General features: G+C 50.8%; 1 protein-coding gene across 5 annotated transcripts in view; it reads left to right on the forward strand.

Moving 5' to 3' along the window:
* The window catches only part of anks1b (ankyrin repeat and sterile alpha motif domain containing 1B), a 131232-nt gene that overhangs the window by 71554 nt on the left and 40657 nt on the right, over nucleotides 1-19021 (forward strand). For all 5 annotated transcript variants that reach the window (XM_049006100.1, XM_049006098.1, XM_049006101.1 and 2 more), the window contains exons 11-12: nucleotides 934-1070; nucleotides 9148-9364. In XM_049006100.1, coding sequence (XP_048862057.1) covers nucleotides 934-1070; nucleotides 9148-9364 — 354 coding nt within the window. The remainder of the gene's footprint in view (nucleotides 1-933; nucleotides 1071-9147; nucleotides 9365-19021) is intronic.

Genomic DNA, 19021 nt, shown 5'->3' on the forward strand with positions numbered 1-19021 from the left:
GTGTGCGTGCCCTCACGGGTTTTTGTAGTTATTACATTGTAAGTATCAGACTGCCCCACAATATGATAAAAACCTGTAACTTTTTATTTTGTGGGAACATTTTATTGGTCCCCACAAGGATAACCTCAGTTTTATAAAAATCTGTGACTGCAATCAAAAAACTAAAAATGCCAAAAGTCTTGTATTTTGTTTGCTTACTATGGTTTGGACTGGGTAGTGGTTGTCATAGTTAGGATGAGGATCCTAATAGCCCATAGAAATGAATGGAGAGTCCCCACAAAGATATGAGTACAGGTCTGTGTGTCCGCGTGTGTGCATGTGTGTTTATATGTGCACTGACATCAGTGTGTGTGTGGAGTATTTTTGTTACAGTTTGATAAGATACTACTTTGGCTGAAAAAAAAGGCAGCAGAGAGACACACACACACACACACACAATTAAGCGTGTGTAGGAGTGTGACTCACAAGCCTGAGGTACACTCCACCGTTACCTGCTTGGTTGCCATGGCGACGTGTAATCGCAGCGAATGGAAGTGCACGGTTGTGTGTGTGAGGGTGTATCAACAGAAACATGAGCACCAGTCATATGCTGGAGTAACGCCAGTCTGGTTAAGAAAAAGCACGGCTATGGCAGGTGGGGAAGTCAGGACCAGGGTGTTTGTGTTCCAGTGGTTTAATCAAAGTTCAAAGTTCGCGCAGTCAAAGTGTGATGAAGTTATGCTGAAGACTTTCAGTGTCTGCGTGGGGCAGGGAGGGGCAGCCCCACCCACCGTGGTTAAGGTCCTGCGACTTTGCTGGTCTAATGAATAAAGTCTCTTCAGGGATACGTAAATGCAAAGCTGGCGGAGAATCAAGGTCATGGTGACCAGGGTGGCAAGCTCACACTCTCTCGATGCCACTTACCTCTCCGTGTGTCTGTCTGATCCGTTCCAGACGACTCCCCCCATGTGACCATCACAGAACCTGATCTGAGTAACCATGGGAACGGCTCTGCAGGGCCGACTCCAGACTGCTCGCCCCCCTCCCCCGACACGGCACTAAAGAACATTGAGAAAGTGATCCGCCCACAGGTGAGTCAACACACGCGCATACACAAACACACACAAACACACACAAGCACACACAAGCACACACGTCAAATGTGCACTAAAGGCATAAAGACCCAGTAGTAACATGTATATACCAATATATCCTGTCACACCAAATGAATTGCACACCCAGTGGACCATATTGATAAACACATTCAAACACAGTCAAACATTCACTTTGTTTCATTATTAAAGCTCTCACTGCTCACTTTTAGTTCCATTCTTTGATTTCAGTTACCAGATGGCTGCTAGTTTAAGTGTTTACATTGTAACAAGTAATCAGATGCCATTCGGGCTTTGATAGTCTTCCCCTTTGTCCTCTCGTCCTCGTTCTGTCCATCCGTCCACTCCCTCTCAGGTCGTGCTAAGAAGATGCTGCGTAGGACAATGTTTTCCAATGTGCAGCCATCTCTGCGGGGCGGGGTTTCCTCGGTGTGTTCGCCTGTCCACATGGGAATCCTTCCATTTGAAGGGGGGGGGGGGGTCATACCACATGAGATTCCAGTGATAAGCCCCTATATGTCAACAAAGCTGCCAAATTAGTTCCCCTGTCCCCTATGCTGCATTTGCTTGGGGTTTTCAGTTTCGATCTGACGAATCCATGGGGTGTTTCTGTGTTGTGATATTGTGGTGTGAGAACTTGAGCCCCTTTGCATGAACTTTTGGGGGGGATGGGCGGGGGGTGGGGGTGATGGCACAGTCTGGTTACAGCCCAAGGTTCCCGCAGCATTCTCCGGTTTCCAGCCCAGTGAAAAGCAGCCGCTCAGCGTGATTAGAGAGAGACTGTTGTTTCCGGGGGTGAATTTCACACCTCCGCGACCAGCAAAGTGTGCCACCCTCACCCAGGAGGTGTTTATCTCATTTTTTATGAATGGCTTCCTTCACGTCTCGGAAACGGCTTCCCCCGAACAGCGACGTGCGACACAGACACCGCGATACGAACCCCCAGAACCTGTGATGCAATGACCAGCCGTCCCACAGTGGGGCATTCTGGGGCTGTTCGGCTCTTTCTGTGATCCTTGGGGCGGTTCTTCCTCTCTCTCTCTTGGTTTCGAAACTGGTCCAGCAGACACTGCATAGGTGTGAGTCAAATCATTTTCACAGTTTCATCCCTCCAAGAACCGGAAGGAGCAGCCAGGGGTTTCTCCTTGAGGACATGTGGAGATAGTAAATCCCTACAAACGATAAACAGCAGCATGCAGATACATCCAGTCACTCCCCGGCACTTTTAAAGACCCTTGTTTTACGCAAGAAAGAGCCAACAGTAACCAATGTGAAAATAATGGCACCCTTGGCGATGGCTCTCGCTCTGGGTGAAGCGCTTTCTTCCAGACCAGTTCCAGAGTTACGTAACTGGGAAGAGATTGACAAGCGGCAACGGCAGCTGTGCTGGACCAGAGACGGATTCATTTGGGAATAGTAGCCGATGAAAATCATACTTGCATCTCCTGAATACATTGTCAGGGATGATAGTAGGGTGATTAACGTATGATTGCTTGTGCCGGCATTCAGAAAATGTGCTTAGCACATTTGCCGTGTTCAGGGTATACAGTACACGCCCCTTATTGTTTAGGGGGCTGCCCATAGGGAAGAAACAGGATGGTTTAAATGTGACGTGACTGGATTCCTGAGGTCGGATTTTTTTGGGATGAATGTAGCGAGAACAAAAACAGCCTGAAGAGGAGGAGGAGGTTGAGTGGAGACCACGCAGAGATCTTCCCTTCCTCTTTATGGCATTTCGATTCAGCCTTGCGCAGTGTGAAAGGCTGCAGGTCGAAGCCCTGTGCGTTGAATGCGTGACTGAGACACGGTGAAGTCAACATATTTCTTACACCCCGGTGGCCTAACAAAGGGTCAGTTAGACTGGTCTCAGGCTGGTTTGGTTTATGGCTCTTGCTCAGGCTGGTACAGCCGGCCAATGCAGGTGACACAGATGCCATGCAATTGTGCATCAGGCTCTTTCAGAAACCCATTAAATGATTAATCAGAACTCAGCGCTGGTCGTTCTTCCTCTTGTTATTGGAAGTACGTGATGAGAGTCGGATTTTCTCTATAGTTTCTGGGGATGGTAATACTTGAGTTCTCATCTTGTTTGGTTTTTATGCATGATATAGAGTTGCTGATAGGCTGTTAAACATCATTGCTGATCCTGTATAGTAACAGCTGATTTCACCCATATGTTTTACACCTTTTTATGGATGTAACACTTCATTGTTTCATATTAGGTTACTAATTCTGAGCAATGCATCAGTAAAACTTCTAGGATTTGAACCTGTGAATTCTGGGTCATCGCCCATGTTGCTCGCCGCTGTAGTGGGCGGCTCGGTGGGTTAGGACACTGCGCCTACTATCTGGCAGGTTGCTGGTTCAAATCCTGTGGCCAATGGGGTCACAGTTATGCCCCTGAGCAAGGCCCTTAACCCACTAATGCTTCAGAAACTGGCTGACCCTGCCTTCTCAGCTGTATGTTACTTTGGATAAAAGCGTCCACTAAATAATTAAATACATTGTGGTGAACAAGCGGCTGGTGTGTGCTGATTGGGGGCGGGAGGGTTGGATTGGGTCGGGAAGGTGGATAGGTATGTGGAAGGCTGGGGCCTTGGTGCCACTGTCACCCAGGTCTTTTATACCACTGCTTAGGTTACAGTCACTGAATTATTCAGCCTGCCTGTACCTGCAGGTAGGGTTGTTGAAATGCTCACAGACGTTACGGACACAATGCAGGTGCTCTCCTCTGTCTGTGCTTCGGCCCTCTCTGCCTCTCTCTGTCTGTGGCCCTGTTAGTCAATGCTTTACCTTAACAAATGGTGGGGAGGGGCTGTTTGTTATAGAGTACCTGTATGTATTTGCGGAATATTTATTAAGCGTGGGGAAAATGGGAATGCTGTTAGAAACCCCTCCCCCCTTATACTGAGAAATGTGTGTGATTTCCTTTTTTAAACTCAAACATAGAGTCCTCTGGAGTTTGAATAAAAAATAAAACTCTGTGACAGAATAAAAAAAAAATGGTACAGTGTGCTGATAGACGTTGCCAGAAATTTCTCTGGTACAAGTGCAGGGGGAGAGAGAGCAAAATTGTCGGACACTGCTGGCGAAAAGGTTACGATGAGGGGGCTGTTTATAGATCTCCAGCCTGAGTGCTCTGTGCGTGTTACTGCTTTGGGATGAAGAGAGCGATGTATTTACGTTTATGTGTGAGCTGCTGCTGAATATCTGCCTGTGCCTGTTTACGCTTCAGAGTACGCAGCCGTGTGTGTGTGTGTGTGTGTGTGTGTGTGTGTGTAAGTGTATCCTGCGACTTCTCACTGTGTGTGGTTTGTGTGTCCCACTGACTGTGTCAGGGATGTGCGGATACACTGAGGGCTGGACCAGTATGTGTTTTTCCATTCAGAGAGAGGGAGATTCAGCTGTCCGGCTTTGAGACAGCTGTGTCATTGATATTCAGCTCTCGCTGCCCCCTAGTGACAGCACAGTAATGGCACGCTGGTCTGCAGGTCCTGGGCTAGGGGTTTTTTTTATCTCCCCTCTATGTCCATGCCCCAAGGGGGCTTTAGGCTCGACCCGAATGCCTCACCTTGGCTCTCTGATCCACAGCCAGTGGAGTTAGGGTGTATGTGGGATGGTGACATGAAAGTCCCACCTAATGATTATACTGGTAGGGGAATATTGGACCGACGCTACCAGTATGTCATTGTAATGCTCTTATTTAAATCCTCCTCCATTCCCCCTGTGTCAGTGTGACATTCACCCCACAAACGGCATAGCCGAGCCGGCCGGAAGATTAGTGTGCTCCACTAAAAAGCCGCGTCTGCAGTTCAGGGAACGAATCGCTTTTGTGCCGTAACTCTGCGAGTGATGTCATGCCGTAGCAGACTCTCTTGAGCTCTTTGAGCTGCACTGCTTCAGTGTCGCCTTATTCTCCCTGGCTGCAGTATCCTTATCTCTAAAGTTTAGCTTGACAGGATCCTTCCCCAATTAGCTTTTGCCGTAGATTCTGCCATCATCACCCTCTCTTTCAGCTTCCTCATCCCATTCTGTCCAATCTCCATCATTCCCTTTCAGCTTCAGTAGCTCCTTCTGTAGAAGCTACATCATTCCCTCTCCTTCAGCTTCCATGTCTCCTTCTGTCAAATCTCTATCATTCCCTCTCTTTCAGCTTCCACATTCCCTTCTTTTGAAGCTTCATCATTCCCTTTCTTTCAGCTTCAGTATTTCCCTTTATAGAAGCTTCATCATTGTCTGTCCTTCAGTTTCCGTGTCTCCTTCTAAATCTATTATTCCCTCTCTTTCAATTTCAGTATCACCTTTTGTCAAGTCTCCATCATTCCCTTTCTTTTAGCTTCAGTATCTCCTTATGTAGAAACTTTGTCATTCCTTCTCTTTCAGCTTCACTGTCCCCTTCTGTCAAATCTTTTCTTCCGTCTCTTTCAACTTCTGTATCACCTTTTAAGAAACTCCATCATTTCCTGTCTTTCAGCTTCTGCATCTCATTCTGTCTCAGCTCCGTCGTTCCCTTTCTTTCAGCTCCAGTGTGTCTGTATGTAGAAGCCACATCTCCCTCTCCCTTTTAGGCTCTTTCAGGTTCAATCATCTCATCAGCATCTTTCAGATCAGGTCTGTACCCGATCTGTACCTTAGATCTCACATTCCTGCTCAGAGCCACATCTCATCATTGCTGCACTCAGACTTCACGTGCGAGTTGCTCGGGTCCCGATTGCCGAAGGCCTGAGGGTCTCTGCCGTGCGTCTCCTCCTCTGATGTCAGAGCATCTCCCGTCACTGCTGCACACATGCCATTTAAATTTCTCCGCCTGTTCTGCAGCCTGCCTCTCAGTGGGAGGACCGCTCTATATGTTGCTGTTATTGCTTCGCTGTGTGTGGGCTCCACTTTGTGTGGTGCGTTGCCACAGCAACAAGATTTGAAATTAGCTGAACAAAAGTGTATTGAAGATGGGATGTCGCCGAGAGCGCGTTGAGAAAGAGGGAAAAAGCAGACCCTTAATGAGACAACGAAAAAGGCATGAATGTTTCTATGGAGCCATTTGTGCTTTTAGATGCTCGAAAGAGATGCTTCATCATGCATGAAAAAAGAGACTTTGTCAAATGGGGGGGGAGCTAATTACTACCATTATCATTGTGAGAATTATCACCAGATTCTTTACACATTATAATATTGTACTTAACTAATGAATTGATCATAAACATGCTCACAAACAGATTTGGTGTGTTATCCATGTTAATGAGGTGTAAATTGGCATACCGACCTGGGACCTGGCACTCTGAGAAGGGGGGAAGAGAGAGAGAGACAGACAGACAGACCGACTGACTCTCACGGGTGGACCGGGGGGCTAATTTTGTTTGTGGTAATTATTACATTCTTCAGAGGTGATTTTTTTTTAGAATAAGAAATGACAGATTCCCCTCACTGAGTGATATCAAGGATACACCGGTTGCATCCTCATCAAACAAGACCAGTCTCATGATTCCTTCTTGGAAGGCAAGTTAGCAAGACTGGTTTTGCCAAGAGCATGAGTACTGTTTGCGTTCTTGGTATTGAGATTGACCAAAGGTTATATGTGCCTTGCTGTGGGATCAAAAAGCCGGCAACCAGGATGTCTCCCCGCCTTGTTCCCTAAGCTGCCTGCGATAGACAGTGAGTGACCCAGAACTGGATAAAAAATTCCAAATGTTGTGGCAGTTAACCAAACCTTGTGGACATTTGCATCTTTTTAGGGACAGGTTTGGTCATCTTGGTGGCCTGCTTTTTCTAACCCTGATGATAGTTTAACTTTTTTACATTCATGCAGTTTTCGTTGCAGTATGTTAAGTTAGAAGGTACAGCTGACATTTTCACTGCCACACTTTTTTTGCAGTAATGCCCTTTAAGCATTACTGACGATCAATATTCCTCCTCACAGTAGAGCTGGGTATATCGTACCTGGAGAAAGCTCACAGTACCGGTATATAGAATGGTAACTTCTGCATTACTGAATCAAAGCACAGCACAGTTAAGGATACATAAGCAGAGATGCAAATGCATTCACACAAAGATACATCGTCGATTGCAGTAACATGGTCCCCATTGGCTACTTTACCTCCAGATGCCCCGCCCCCTTCTCCATGTCCATGACACTTAGTGGTCAGCATGAAAAAAGTGGTCTTTCACACCACACCTGCCCCACCCCTTCTCCCATCATAACATCACTCACCATCTTGGGAAAACGAGAGAGAGACCGATAGAGAGACCGAGAGAGAGACGAGGGAGAGGGAGGTGTGGAGAGTGAGAGAGGTGCAAATTGACGCTTGTGAATTGAACGCTTTCCCAGAGCCTCCATAATGGAGGTGCCATTTTGTCTGGCATGATGGGCTGTGCCGTTTTCTGACTCCCGTCTCAGGTCAGTGCTTCTTGGAGAGCGGGGTGTTTCAAAGACCAGCCTGGGAATGCCGGATACGACGGGAGGCTGTAGGGATTCACATGGCCACACCCCAAGGCATCAGGGTACCAGTGGGGGGGCAAGGGATGGTACAGTGCCCAGCATATGGGACAGACTCCGTCTCCTCAACTGAGTGCCACGTTACCTCCTACTGGCACCGCCCCCAGGCTTTGCGGGAGCCAGTCAGTGACCAAAGTGGGTGGCCCCAATGTGATATCTGAACACGCCCCTCGTTTAGCTGATGGGTCAGTATGAGTCTATAGGTGATTAGCAGGATTCCTTGAACATTTCTAAGGCATTGCTGCCCTCCGCCTATCACGTTCCTCCTCTGTACAAAATTTACCCAATCTGGAATGTGAGGCTTTGGTTATTAGCGGTTAGCCACCGGCACTTGTGGGAATCCCTCTGGAACTGGGGGAGTAGGGGGAGTGGGTGCTTTGGCATCGGCAGGGAGCAAGCCTGCTCCGCATCTCTGTCGTTTTCTGTGCCAGCTGCGATTTCATGTGCAGGATCTCGCTCCCGGTGGGCGTGGTGACCTCAAGCCGCATAGCGAAGGACGACCTTGAGAGAATGCTGCACGTGTGGCACCTAGGCACTCTTTACGCAGCAAGCACCGGCTGCGGGATATGCACACATGCAGGGCGGCCATATGCGATCGACACTGCGGTGCATCCAGCGGCACCAGGTGTCCATTAGTTTGCAGTGACTATGGGGGGGTGGGGTTCAAGTTTTTGCTTGAGGGCTGAAGCCTTTGGTGTGGGGGCTGATGCTGGATAAATGGATAAAAGCTGTGTTGCAGCACCTGCTCACTTTTCCCCCGGGCAGTACAGGGGGTATACCAGCAGGTGGTGGACATCTGAGGCGTATCTCCCTGTAGGGGGCGATCATCTGCACCGGTGGGGAGCGGAGAGAGGCAGTCTTTGATGTCCACCCTGTCACTCGCGGTGTGGTGCTATCAAGGCACGCTGCCATGTGTGGATGAGATGGAATCAAGGGGCCGCGCTGCGCAGACGGGACCCAGCCGTGCAGCAGTCTGGGCATTCTGCGCAGACGGAGTCGTCAGGAGGCCCAGCTGTCGGCCGGGGTGGCGCATGCGCTAATTAGCATGACATCTGCAGGCCGGTGATGCAACAGGAAGTTGAAAAGATCCTTATATAAGCCCTTCCTGCTGTTACACAAGCGCCTTTCGTGAGCCTCTGCCCCCATTTGCTGGAACAGCACATCCGGGGAGCGGAACGAATCTCTCGGGGGGGGGGGGGTCGTCTCCCACACTGCGGCATCCCTGGGGAAGGGGTTACCCCAGCGACACGGGTGTGTGGATGGTTGCCCTATTATACACGCACACACATTCACACACACACTCGCATACACACACACACGCTTGCATACACAAACACACACTGGCATACACACACACACACGCTCGCATACACAAACACACATACACATGCCGTCGCCTCCTTGCCACGGGGCAGGAACCCACATAGCCATCTTCAGCTAATGAGGTGCGATGCTTTAATATGAAGTGAAAAATGCAGCGAAAGCTCCACAGTGGTGGAGCCACTCACACAGTGAGCAAAAGCCCCCCCCCCATTCATGTCTCCGTCCCCCTCCTCTTTTCCCCAGCCGAAGCAGCGCATGTCCCTGTCCTCGACCCAGGAGACGCAGCGGCCCAACCACAGCTACGACCCGTCGGAAGTGAGCTCTTCGCTGGGCTACGCCAGCTTCAGCGCCAGCCCTCCCCTCAGCCCCGCCCTCAGCCCCGCCCTCAGCCCCGCCCTCGGCTCCGCCTTCAGCCCCGCTAATTACTCCATTGGGTCCGCGGAAGACTGCGGTCTGGCAGGTGGGAACGCTACTGCTTCTCTCACTCTTTGGACACCACTTTTCTTTTCTGCTTCTTTCATTCTGTTTTCATTCATGTGACATGCTGTTGTTATCGGTCCTACATTACAGGAGCAAGAACTGTTTCAGCTCAAAAAGTTCAATCCATGCATTCATCCATTCAACCATCCATCCATACACCCATCCATTCATCCATCCATCCATCCATCCATCTATCATCCATCCATCCTTCCATTCATCTATTCATCCATCTATCCATACAAATGTACATCCATCCATCCATCCATCCATACATCCATTTTCCATGCCCACTTATCCTGTGCAGGGTCACCAGCATGCAGAGCCTTTCCTGGAAGCTATGGGTTCAAGGCATGGAATAAACCAGTACTGGCCACCTAGCCAGTTCAATCCATTGTCTCATTTTTATTAACTGTTTACCCAGTTTATGGTCGCAGTCTGGAGCCCATTCCTAGGTGAAGAGGATGTAAGGTGGGGTGGTATACGGGTATCAATCTCAGGACGCACTCATCTTCACGCACACAAACTGCTGTGCTGTGGGGGAAACCCCCCGCTTAGCCCTACAGAACATGCATCCACACACGGGATTCATATCGATAACCCTGCAGATGTGATGTGAGGATGGGAGAGGCAATGTTACCTGTCAGCACGCAGCAGTGACTCAGTGCTGCCATGGGTTAGTCTAAACCAGCCTCACCAGTCTCCACACGGCAGTGACTCAGCAGCGGAGTACGCTTAGTAATTATCCCCGCAGTCGCGGTGTTCAGCCTCATCCTGGGCTGATGTGCCAGAAAAACATGGGGACGGTTCGCTGCGGCGACGCTCAAGCTGAGGTGTGATCACAGCTGCTGCAGTGCGTGACGTTTTAGCGCAGCCCCTGGAAATGCGTGCAGTGCTCAGGTATGTTACCAGTATGTGAGAGACTGCAGACGATTCCAAGAGCACTGGAGCTATAGAGGAAAGCAGGAAGGATTTACAGTATATGAGGTACATGGGTGGTCTGTGGCTCTGTGGGTTAGGCCACTGTACCTGTGATTGGAAGGTTGCTGCTTCCAGTCCCAGCACTGGCAGAGTAATTTCACTGTTGGGCCCTTGGGCGAGGCTCTTAACCCCCAGTTACTGCATGGGCTGTGTAACTTCTATTTCACAACTGCATGTTCTGCTAAATGATTGATGCAAGCTGATGGTTCTACATTTATTCTTTACAAAACCTTTTTCTACTCATCCCTGTCAATCATATGGAGAACGTAAGAAGGCAGCTCTGAGATTGGCTGAGCTTGTTTGCACGCTGACCTTGTCAGTCTTCTGCAGCAGGTATGTTTACATCTTGTTTCAGTGCAGTGATTTTGGCAGCCCATGCCGCACCATCCCCTCCCTAAGTCAAATGCGACATGACTTCCTGTTTCTCACGGTGACGTCTGAGTTGTGACATTTAGCCAGCTGGTCCTCCAGATCTTGGGGACACGCATCAGGTTCAGGCACAGGTTGCCAGTATGCGACCCACTGCCATCCCGATGCATCTATCAAAGCAGCGATGGATGTCAGAATGTTGCACTGCCTGTGGTTTTGATATGGTGGCCGACCAGTCTGGTTGAATCCCCTACCCACCGCTGCTGTCATGCAATCCACCATTCACCAGTCTGCAAAGCTTTCTTCTGCGGCCAAAATGACTGTAAGATAAATTGCCTGGCTGCAGCCAGACAGGCACCTCCCCTGTGTTCTGACTGGCTGCAGATGGACAGGCACATCCTCTGTAATCTGATTGGCTGCAGATGGACAGGCACATCCTCTGTAATCTGACTGGCTGCAGATGGACAGGCACATCCTCTGTGATCTGACTGGCTGCAGATGGACAGGCACATCCTCTGTAATCTGATTGACTGCAGAGGGACAGGCACATCCTCTGTAATCTGATTGGCTGCAGATGGACAGGCACATCCTCTGTGATCTGACTGGCTGCAGATGGACAGGCACATCCTCTGTGATCTGACTGGCTGCAGATGGACAGGCACATCCTCTGTGATCTGATTGACTGCAGATGGACAGGCACATCCTCTGTAATCTGATTGGCTGCAGATGGACAGGCACATCCTCTGTGATCTGACTGGCTGCAGATGGACAGGCACATCCTCTGTGATCTGATTGGCTGCAGATGGACAGGCACATCCTCTGTGATCTGATTGGCTGCAGATGGACAGGCACATCCTCTGTGATCTGATTGGCTGCAGATGGACAGGCACATCCTCTGTGATCTGACTGGCTGCAGATGGACAGGCACATCCTCTGTGATCTGACTGGCTGCAGATGGACAGGCACATCCTCTGTGATCTGATTGACTGCAGATGGACAGGCACATCCTCTGTGATCTGATTGACTGCAGATGGACAGGCACATCCTCTGTGATCTGACTGGCTGCAGATGGACAGGCACATCCTCTGTAATCTGATTGGCTGCAGATGGACAGGCACATCCTCTGTAATCTGACTGGCTGCAGATGGACAGGCACATCCTCTGTAATCTGATTGGCTGCAGATGGACAGGCACATCCTCTGTAATCTGATTGGCTGCAGATGGACAGGCACATCCTCTGTAATCTGACTGACTGCAGATGGACAGGCACCTCCCCTGTGATCTGACTGACTGCGGATGGACAGGCACATCCTCTGTGATCTGACTGGCTGCAGATGGACAGGCACATCCTCTGTAATCTGATTGGCTGCAGCTGGACAGGCACCTCCCCTTTCATCAACCTGGTTGCAGATGGACAGGCACATCCTCTGTGATCTGATTGGCTGCAGATGGACAGGCACATCCTCTGTGATCTGATTGACTGCAGATGGACAGGCACATCCTCTGTGATCTGATTGACTGCAGATGGACAGGCACATCCTCTGTGATCTGACTGGCTGCAGATGGACAGGCACATCCTCTGTAATCTGATTGGCTGCAGATGGACAGGCACATCCTCTGTAATCTGACTGGCTGCAGATGGACAGGCACATCCTCTGTAATCTGATTGGCTGCAGATGGACAGGCACATCCTCTGTAATCTGATTGGCTGCAGATGGACAGGCACATCCTCTGTAATCTGACTGACTGCAGATGGACAGGCACCTCCCCTGTGATCTGACTGACTGCGGATGGACAGGCACATCCTCTGTAATCTGATTGGCTGCGGATGGACAGGCACATCCTCTGTAATCTGATTGGCTGCGGATGGACAGGCACATCCTCTGTAATCTGATTGGCTGCGGATGGACAGGCACATCCTCTGTAATCTGATTGGCTGCGGATGGACAGGCACATCCTCTGTAATTTGACTGGCTGCGGATGGACAGGCACATCCTCTGTAATCTGATTGGCTGCAGCTGGACAGGCACCTCCCCTTTCATCAACCTGGTTGCAGATGGACAGGCACATCCTCTGTGATCTGATTGGCTGCAGATGGACAGGCACATCCTCTGTGATCTGATTGGCTGCAGATGGACAGGCACATCCTCTGTGATCTGATTGGCTGCAGATGGACAGGCACATCCTCTGTGATCTGACTGGCTGCAGATGGACAGGCACATCCTCTGTGATCTGACTGGCTGCAGATGGACAGGCACATCCTCTGTGATCTGATTGACTGCAGATGGACAGGCACATCCTCTGTGATCTGATTGACTGCAGATGGACAGGCACATCCTCTGTGATCTGACTGGCTGCAGATGGACAGGCACATCCTCTGTAATCTGATTGGCTGCAGATGGACAGGCACATCCTCTGTAATCTGACTGGCTGCAGATGGACAGGCACATCCTCTGTAATCTGATTGGCTGCAGATGGACAGGCACATCCTCTGTAATCTGATTGGCTGCAGATGGACAGGCACATCCTCTGTAATCTGACTGACTGCAGATGGACAGGCACCTCCCCTGTGATCTGACTGACTGCGGATGGACAGGCACATCCTCTGTGATCTGATTGGCTGCGGATGGACAGGCACATCCTCTGTAATCTGATTGGCTGCGGATGGACAGGCACATCCTCTGTAATCTGATTGGCTGCAGATGGACAGGCACATCCTCTGTAATTTGACTGGCTGCGGATGGACAGGCACATCCTCTGTAATCTGATTGGTTGCAGATGGACAGGCACCTCCCCTTTCATCAACCTGGTTGCAGATGGACAGGCACATCCTCTGTGATCTGATTGGCTGCGGATGGACAGGCACATCCTCTGTGATCTGACTGGCTGCGGATGGACAGGCACATCCTCTGTGATCTGATTGGCTGCAGATGGACAGGCACATCCTCTGTGATCTGACTGGCTGCAGATGGACAGGCACATCCTCTGTAATCTGATTGGCTGCAGATGGACAGGCACATCCTCTGTAATCTGATTGGCTGCAGATGGACAGGCACATCCTCTGTAATCTGATTGGCTGCAGATGGACAGGCACATCCTCTGTAATCTGATTGGCTGCAGATGGACAGGCACATCCTCTGTAATCTGATTGGCTGCAGATGGACAGGCACATCCTCTGTAATCTGACTGACTGCAGATGGACAGGCACCTCCCCTGTGATCTGACTGACTGCGGATGGACAGGCACATCCTCTGTAATCTGATTGGCTGCGGATGGACAGGCACATCCTCTGTAATCTGATTGGCTGCGGATGGACAGGCACATCCTCTGTAATCTGATTGGCTGCGGATGGACAGGCACATCCTCTGTAATCTGATTGGCTGCGGATGGACAGGCACATCCTCTGTAATTTGACTGGCTGCGGATGGACAGGCACATCCTCTGTAATCTGATTGGCTGCAGCTGGACAGGCACCTCCCCTTTCATCAACCTGGTTGCAGATGGACAGGCACATCCTCTGTGATCTGATTGGCTGCAGATGGACAGGCACATCCTCTGTGATCTGATTGACTGCAGATGGACAGGCACATCCTCTGTGATCTGATTGACTGCAGATGGACAGGCACATCCTCTGTGATCTGACTGGCTGCAGATGGACAGGCACATCCTCTGTAATCTGATTGGCTGCAGATGGACAGGCACATCCTCTGTAATCTGACTGGCTGCAGATGGACAGGCACATCCTCTGTAATCTGATTGGCTGCAGATGGACAGGCACATCCTCTGTAATCTGATTGGCTGCAGATGGACAGGCACATCCTCTGTAATCTGACTGACTGCAGATGGACAGGCACCTCCCCTGTGATCTGACTGACTGCGGATGGACAGGCACATCCTCTGTGATCTGATTGGCTGCGGATGGACAGGCACATCCTCTGTAATCTGATTGGCTGCGGATGGACAGACACATCCTCTGTAATCTGATTGGCTGCGGATGGACAGGCACATCCTCTGTAATCTGATTGGCTGCGGATGGACAGGCACATCCTCTGTAATTTGACTGGCTGCGGATGGACAGGCACATCCTCTGTAATCTGATTGGCTGCAGATGGACAGGCACCTCCCCTTTCATCAACCTGGTTGCAGATGGACAGGCACATCCTCTGTGATCTGATTGGCTGCGGATGGACAGGCACATCCTCTGTGATCTGACTGGCTGCGGATGGACAGGCACATCCTCTGTGATCTGATTGGCTGCAGATGGACAGGCACATCCTCTGTGATCTGACTGGCTGCAGATGGACAGGCACATCCTCTGTAATCTGACTGGCTGCAGATGGACAGACACATCCTCTGTAATCTGATTGGCTGCAGATGGATAGGCACATCCTCTGTAATCTGATTGGCTGCAGATGGACAGGCACATCCCCTGTAATCTGACTGACTGTAGATGGACAGGCACATCCCCTGTAATCTGACTGGCTGCAGCCAAACAGACACACATCCCTTAATCAGACTGGCTGCAGACAGACACACTCCCTTTAATCAAACTGGCTGCAGCCAGTCAGGCACATCCCCTCTAATCAGTATGGCTACAGTCAACTGTCAACAGTGAATCAGGCAAATGACTTCTGGTCAGGATCTCGCTGGAGCATGTGTGCCCGCCAACATGAGGGACATATGACAAATATCAAAGAGTGGATGACATCAGTTTGCATGAACAACCATGTTCCTGGTACTGCCTGTGGGATGGGAGGTATAGGGTTTGATTTGCAGAAGTCCATATAGCCTGATTTCTTTATCTTGCACAGTTGACGCTGCTTCTTTTTTGGCAGAACCAAAAACACAGCCTTAAAGATTCATGTACAGCGTCGTGTACAGACTGTAGGCCTGCATGGCTCATGGTCGGTCAGAGTCGTGTACAGACTGTAGGCCTGCATGGCTCATGTTTGGTCAGTGTCATGTACAAACTGTAGGCCTCCATGGCTCATGGTCGGTCAGCGTCATGTACAGACTGTAGGCCTCCATGGCTCATGTTTGGTCAGCATCATGTACAAACTGTAGGCCTCCATGGCTCATGGTCGGTCAGAGTCGTGTACAGACTGTAGGCCTGCATGGCTCATGTTTGGTCAGTGTCATGTACAAACTGTAGGCCTCCATGGCTCATGGTCGGTCAGCGTCATGTACAGACTGTAGGCCTCCATGGCTCATGGTCGGTCAGAGTTGTGTACAGACTGTAGGCCAGCATAGCTTATGTTTGGTCAGTGTCATGTACGAACTGTAGGCCTGCATGGCTCAGGGTCGGTCAGCATCGTGTACAGACTGTAGGCCTCCATGGCTCATGGTCGGTCAGCGTCATGTACAGACTGTAGGCCTCCATGGCTCATGGTCGGTCAGCGTCATGTACAGACTGTGGGCCTCCATGGCTCATAGTCGGGCAGCGTCATGTACAAACTGTAGGCCTCCATGGCTCATGGTCGGGCAGAGTCGTGTACAGACTGTGGGCCTCCATGGCTCATAGTCGGGCAGAGTCGTGTACAGACTGTGGGCCTCCATGGCTCATGGTCGGGCAGAGTCGTGTACAGACTGTGGGCCTCCATGGCTCATGGTCGGGCAGAGTCGTGTACAGACTGTGGGCCTCCATGGCTCATGGTCGGGCAGAGTCGTGTACAGACTGTGGGCCTCCATGGCTCATGGTCGGTCAGAGTCGTGTACAGACTGTAGGCCTGCATGGCTCATGGTCGGTCAGAGTCGTGTACAGACTGTAGGCCTCCATGGCTCATGGTCGGTGAGCGTCATGTACAGACTGTAGGCCTCCATGGCTCATGGTCGGTGAGCATCATGTACAGACTGTGAGCCTCCATGGCTCATGGTCGGTGAGCGTTGTGTACAGACTTTAGGCCTCCATGGCTCATGGTCGGGCAGAGTCGTGTACAGACTGTGGGCCTCCATGGCTCATGGTCGGTCAGCGTCATGTACAGACTGTGAGCCTCCATGGCTCATGGTCGGTGAGCGTTGTGTACAGACTGTGAGCCTCCATGGCTCATGGTCGGTGAGCGTTGTGTACAGACTGTACAGGCTCATGGTTGCTTGCAGTATTCCTGCTCCAGGTAGTTTGTATCTCAGATACTGGCAGGTTGGCCGAGTCGCTGTGATCCAGCCTATCTGTGCCCTTCTGCATGCTGAATTCATGCTGTATAGCTTAGTAATGTAACACTCTTTCACACATAGAGATTAAGCTGTTTCCCCCCCCCCCCAGCAAAAGAGCACATGAGGTAACACCAGCTCTGTAATGCAAGCAGATATATGGATAATTTCTCCTGCTGGGGGCTGTTTGGCCCCAATCCCCCTCCAGCTGAGGATCTGGGCGCCGATCACAACGCTCCCTCTTCCCGTTTTCACGTTTTCCTCTTTACCTCCATTTATTAGCTGCTTGAGGGCCACCCTGCTGTTGCCACGGTAACCCCCTCCCAAAGAGAGGCTTCCGGCGAGCCATAAAAGGCCCCCCCAGCCCCCCTCCAGTTCCGGCTGCACTTCCCTGGGCCGCCCCCCCGACACATGGGGGCCTTGCCTGCTGATTGGCTGACTCCATTTGCTGCCCACATAGGTAGAGGGGGAGTCCCACCGTGAAGGGGGGGCGGGCGGAAGGCTCTTGGTGGTGATTGGCTGGTGCCCTGTAACACCACGCTCAGATTCCACACCTGTGTGGGGGGGTCTTAGTGGTGGGCGGAAGGATGGTTTTCTGGTTGGTAGTGGTGGGGGTTTGTGGATGGTCTGTGAAGGCTGCAGGGTAAGGGGGTGTTCCTGGTGTGTGTGAGTGAGTGTGTGGCCACCTCCAGAGGGCGCTAGATCCAGGGCAGATGTTCGGTTTTAGCAACTTTAATCTCTTCATATGAGAATGGAGGATAGGGACTGGGTTCGGTGACGGTGTGTGTGTTTGCATGAGCGTGTCATTGTGTGTGTGCGTGCGTTTGGTTGTGTATTTGTGTGTGCGCACATGCATGTGTGTGTGTGTGTGTTTGTACAAATGTTCAAGCGCCCCCCTCCTTCCCCACATCGGCTGCTTGGTCCCTTTCGTGTATGTGTGTGTGTTTGTGTTTGATAGCCGTCTGCGTCTTGCGTGGGTGCGTGTTTCTGTGAGTGTATACACAAGTATTCCTGACTGTCTTCATGCACGCGCACATGTGTGTGTGTGTGTTTGTGCATATGCCCTAATCAGCCACCCCCCAGGCTGCCTGTCACACTCGCTCCAGCTGAATCGCTGCGTCGGGAGCTCGTGTGCTGGGCTCCCAGTGACTTTTGCACTTTACCCCAAAGCCAGGTGCATACAGCACGGTTAGCTGCTCGCGATTCACCAAACCAGCATGTCCTCAGAACGCATTTACAGCCCCGACTGTCAAACTAGTTGAAGGGCGGATCTACACAATGTAAGTAAAACATCCAGGTCACTCTAGAAAATAAAAATGCATTAAATGTACATTCATCTGCATCTGAAATGAACTGGATGGGACTGAGATTCTGGAATAGTTGACCATGTACCCCGGCCCTGGCAAATGACTGCCCCCAAAATAATCACCCATACATGCTAAAAAAGATTAGCCTATTAGCCTCTCTTGTGGATATTTTGGACCCGGCAGATTTGTTCTGGTGCCGACACTGCATTATATCCCTCTGGGAGGGAGGGGTTGGACAGGAGTTTGCCTGCACTGGGATTAAGATGATAAACGTGCACGATTTTCAGTTCCCGGCGGCTCTTGGGAGGGGGTCCCTGCCTTTAGGTATAACCCTGCTCCCATTGGGGGCCCCACTGATGGAGTGCCGAGCCGCTCGACGTGCCAGTGGCACACTCGCATTAATGGAGCAGGGGGGGCGGTCTGCAAAGTCAGTCTGTCAGAGTCCTGGGTCCCGGCTGAGCAGGGATGTTTCTGCTGCTTCAGCACTCGCCAGCAGCCCGGAGGCGTGAGCCGAGCAGAGTAACGGCAGTCCAGCAGGTGGCGTAGTCGTTGAAGTCATGGTGCAAAGGCAGGACCCTACTCCGGTGCCACTGAGGAAAGCACATAAATGGAAATGCTCTATAAAACATCCAGCTGTTTAAATATTTAACATAAAAAGCGCCCTTTACAAGGGAATCCGCTAAGCAGCTGTGTGCAGATGTCAAGGACTTGGACCAAAGACTGAAAGTCGCCTGAAGCTTTAAAGCTGCGTAAGATGATGGAGTCCCATTGGATGAAAGCTATTTAAAACAAAGATTTGCTATTTCTGTAGTCTTGCTGCAGATGACTTGTGGTTC

This window comes from Brienomyrus brachyistius, chromosome 1 (genome assembly GCF_023856365.1).
Source record: "Brienomyrus brachyistius isolate T26 chromosome 1, BBRACH_0.4, whole genome shotgun sequence".
NCBI lineage: Eukaryota > Metazoa > Chordata > Actinopteri > Osteoglossiformes > Mormyridae > Brienomyrus > Brienomyrus brachyistius.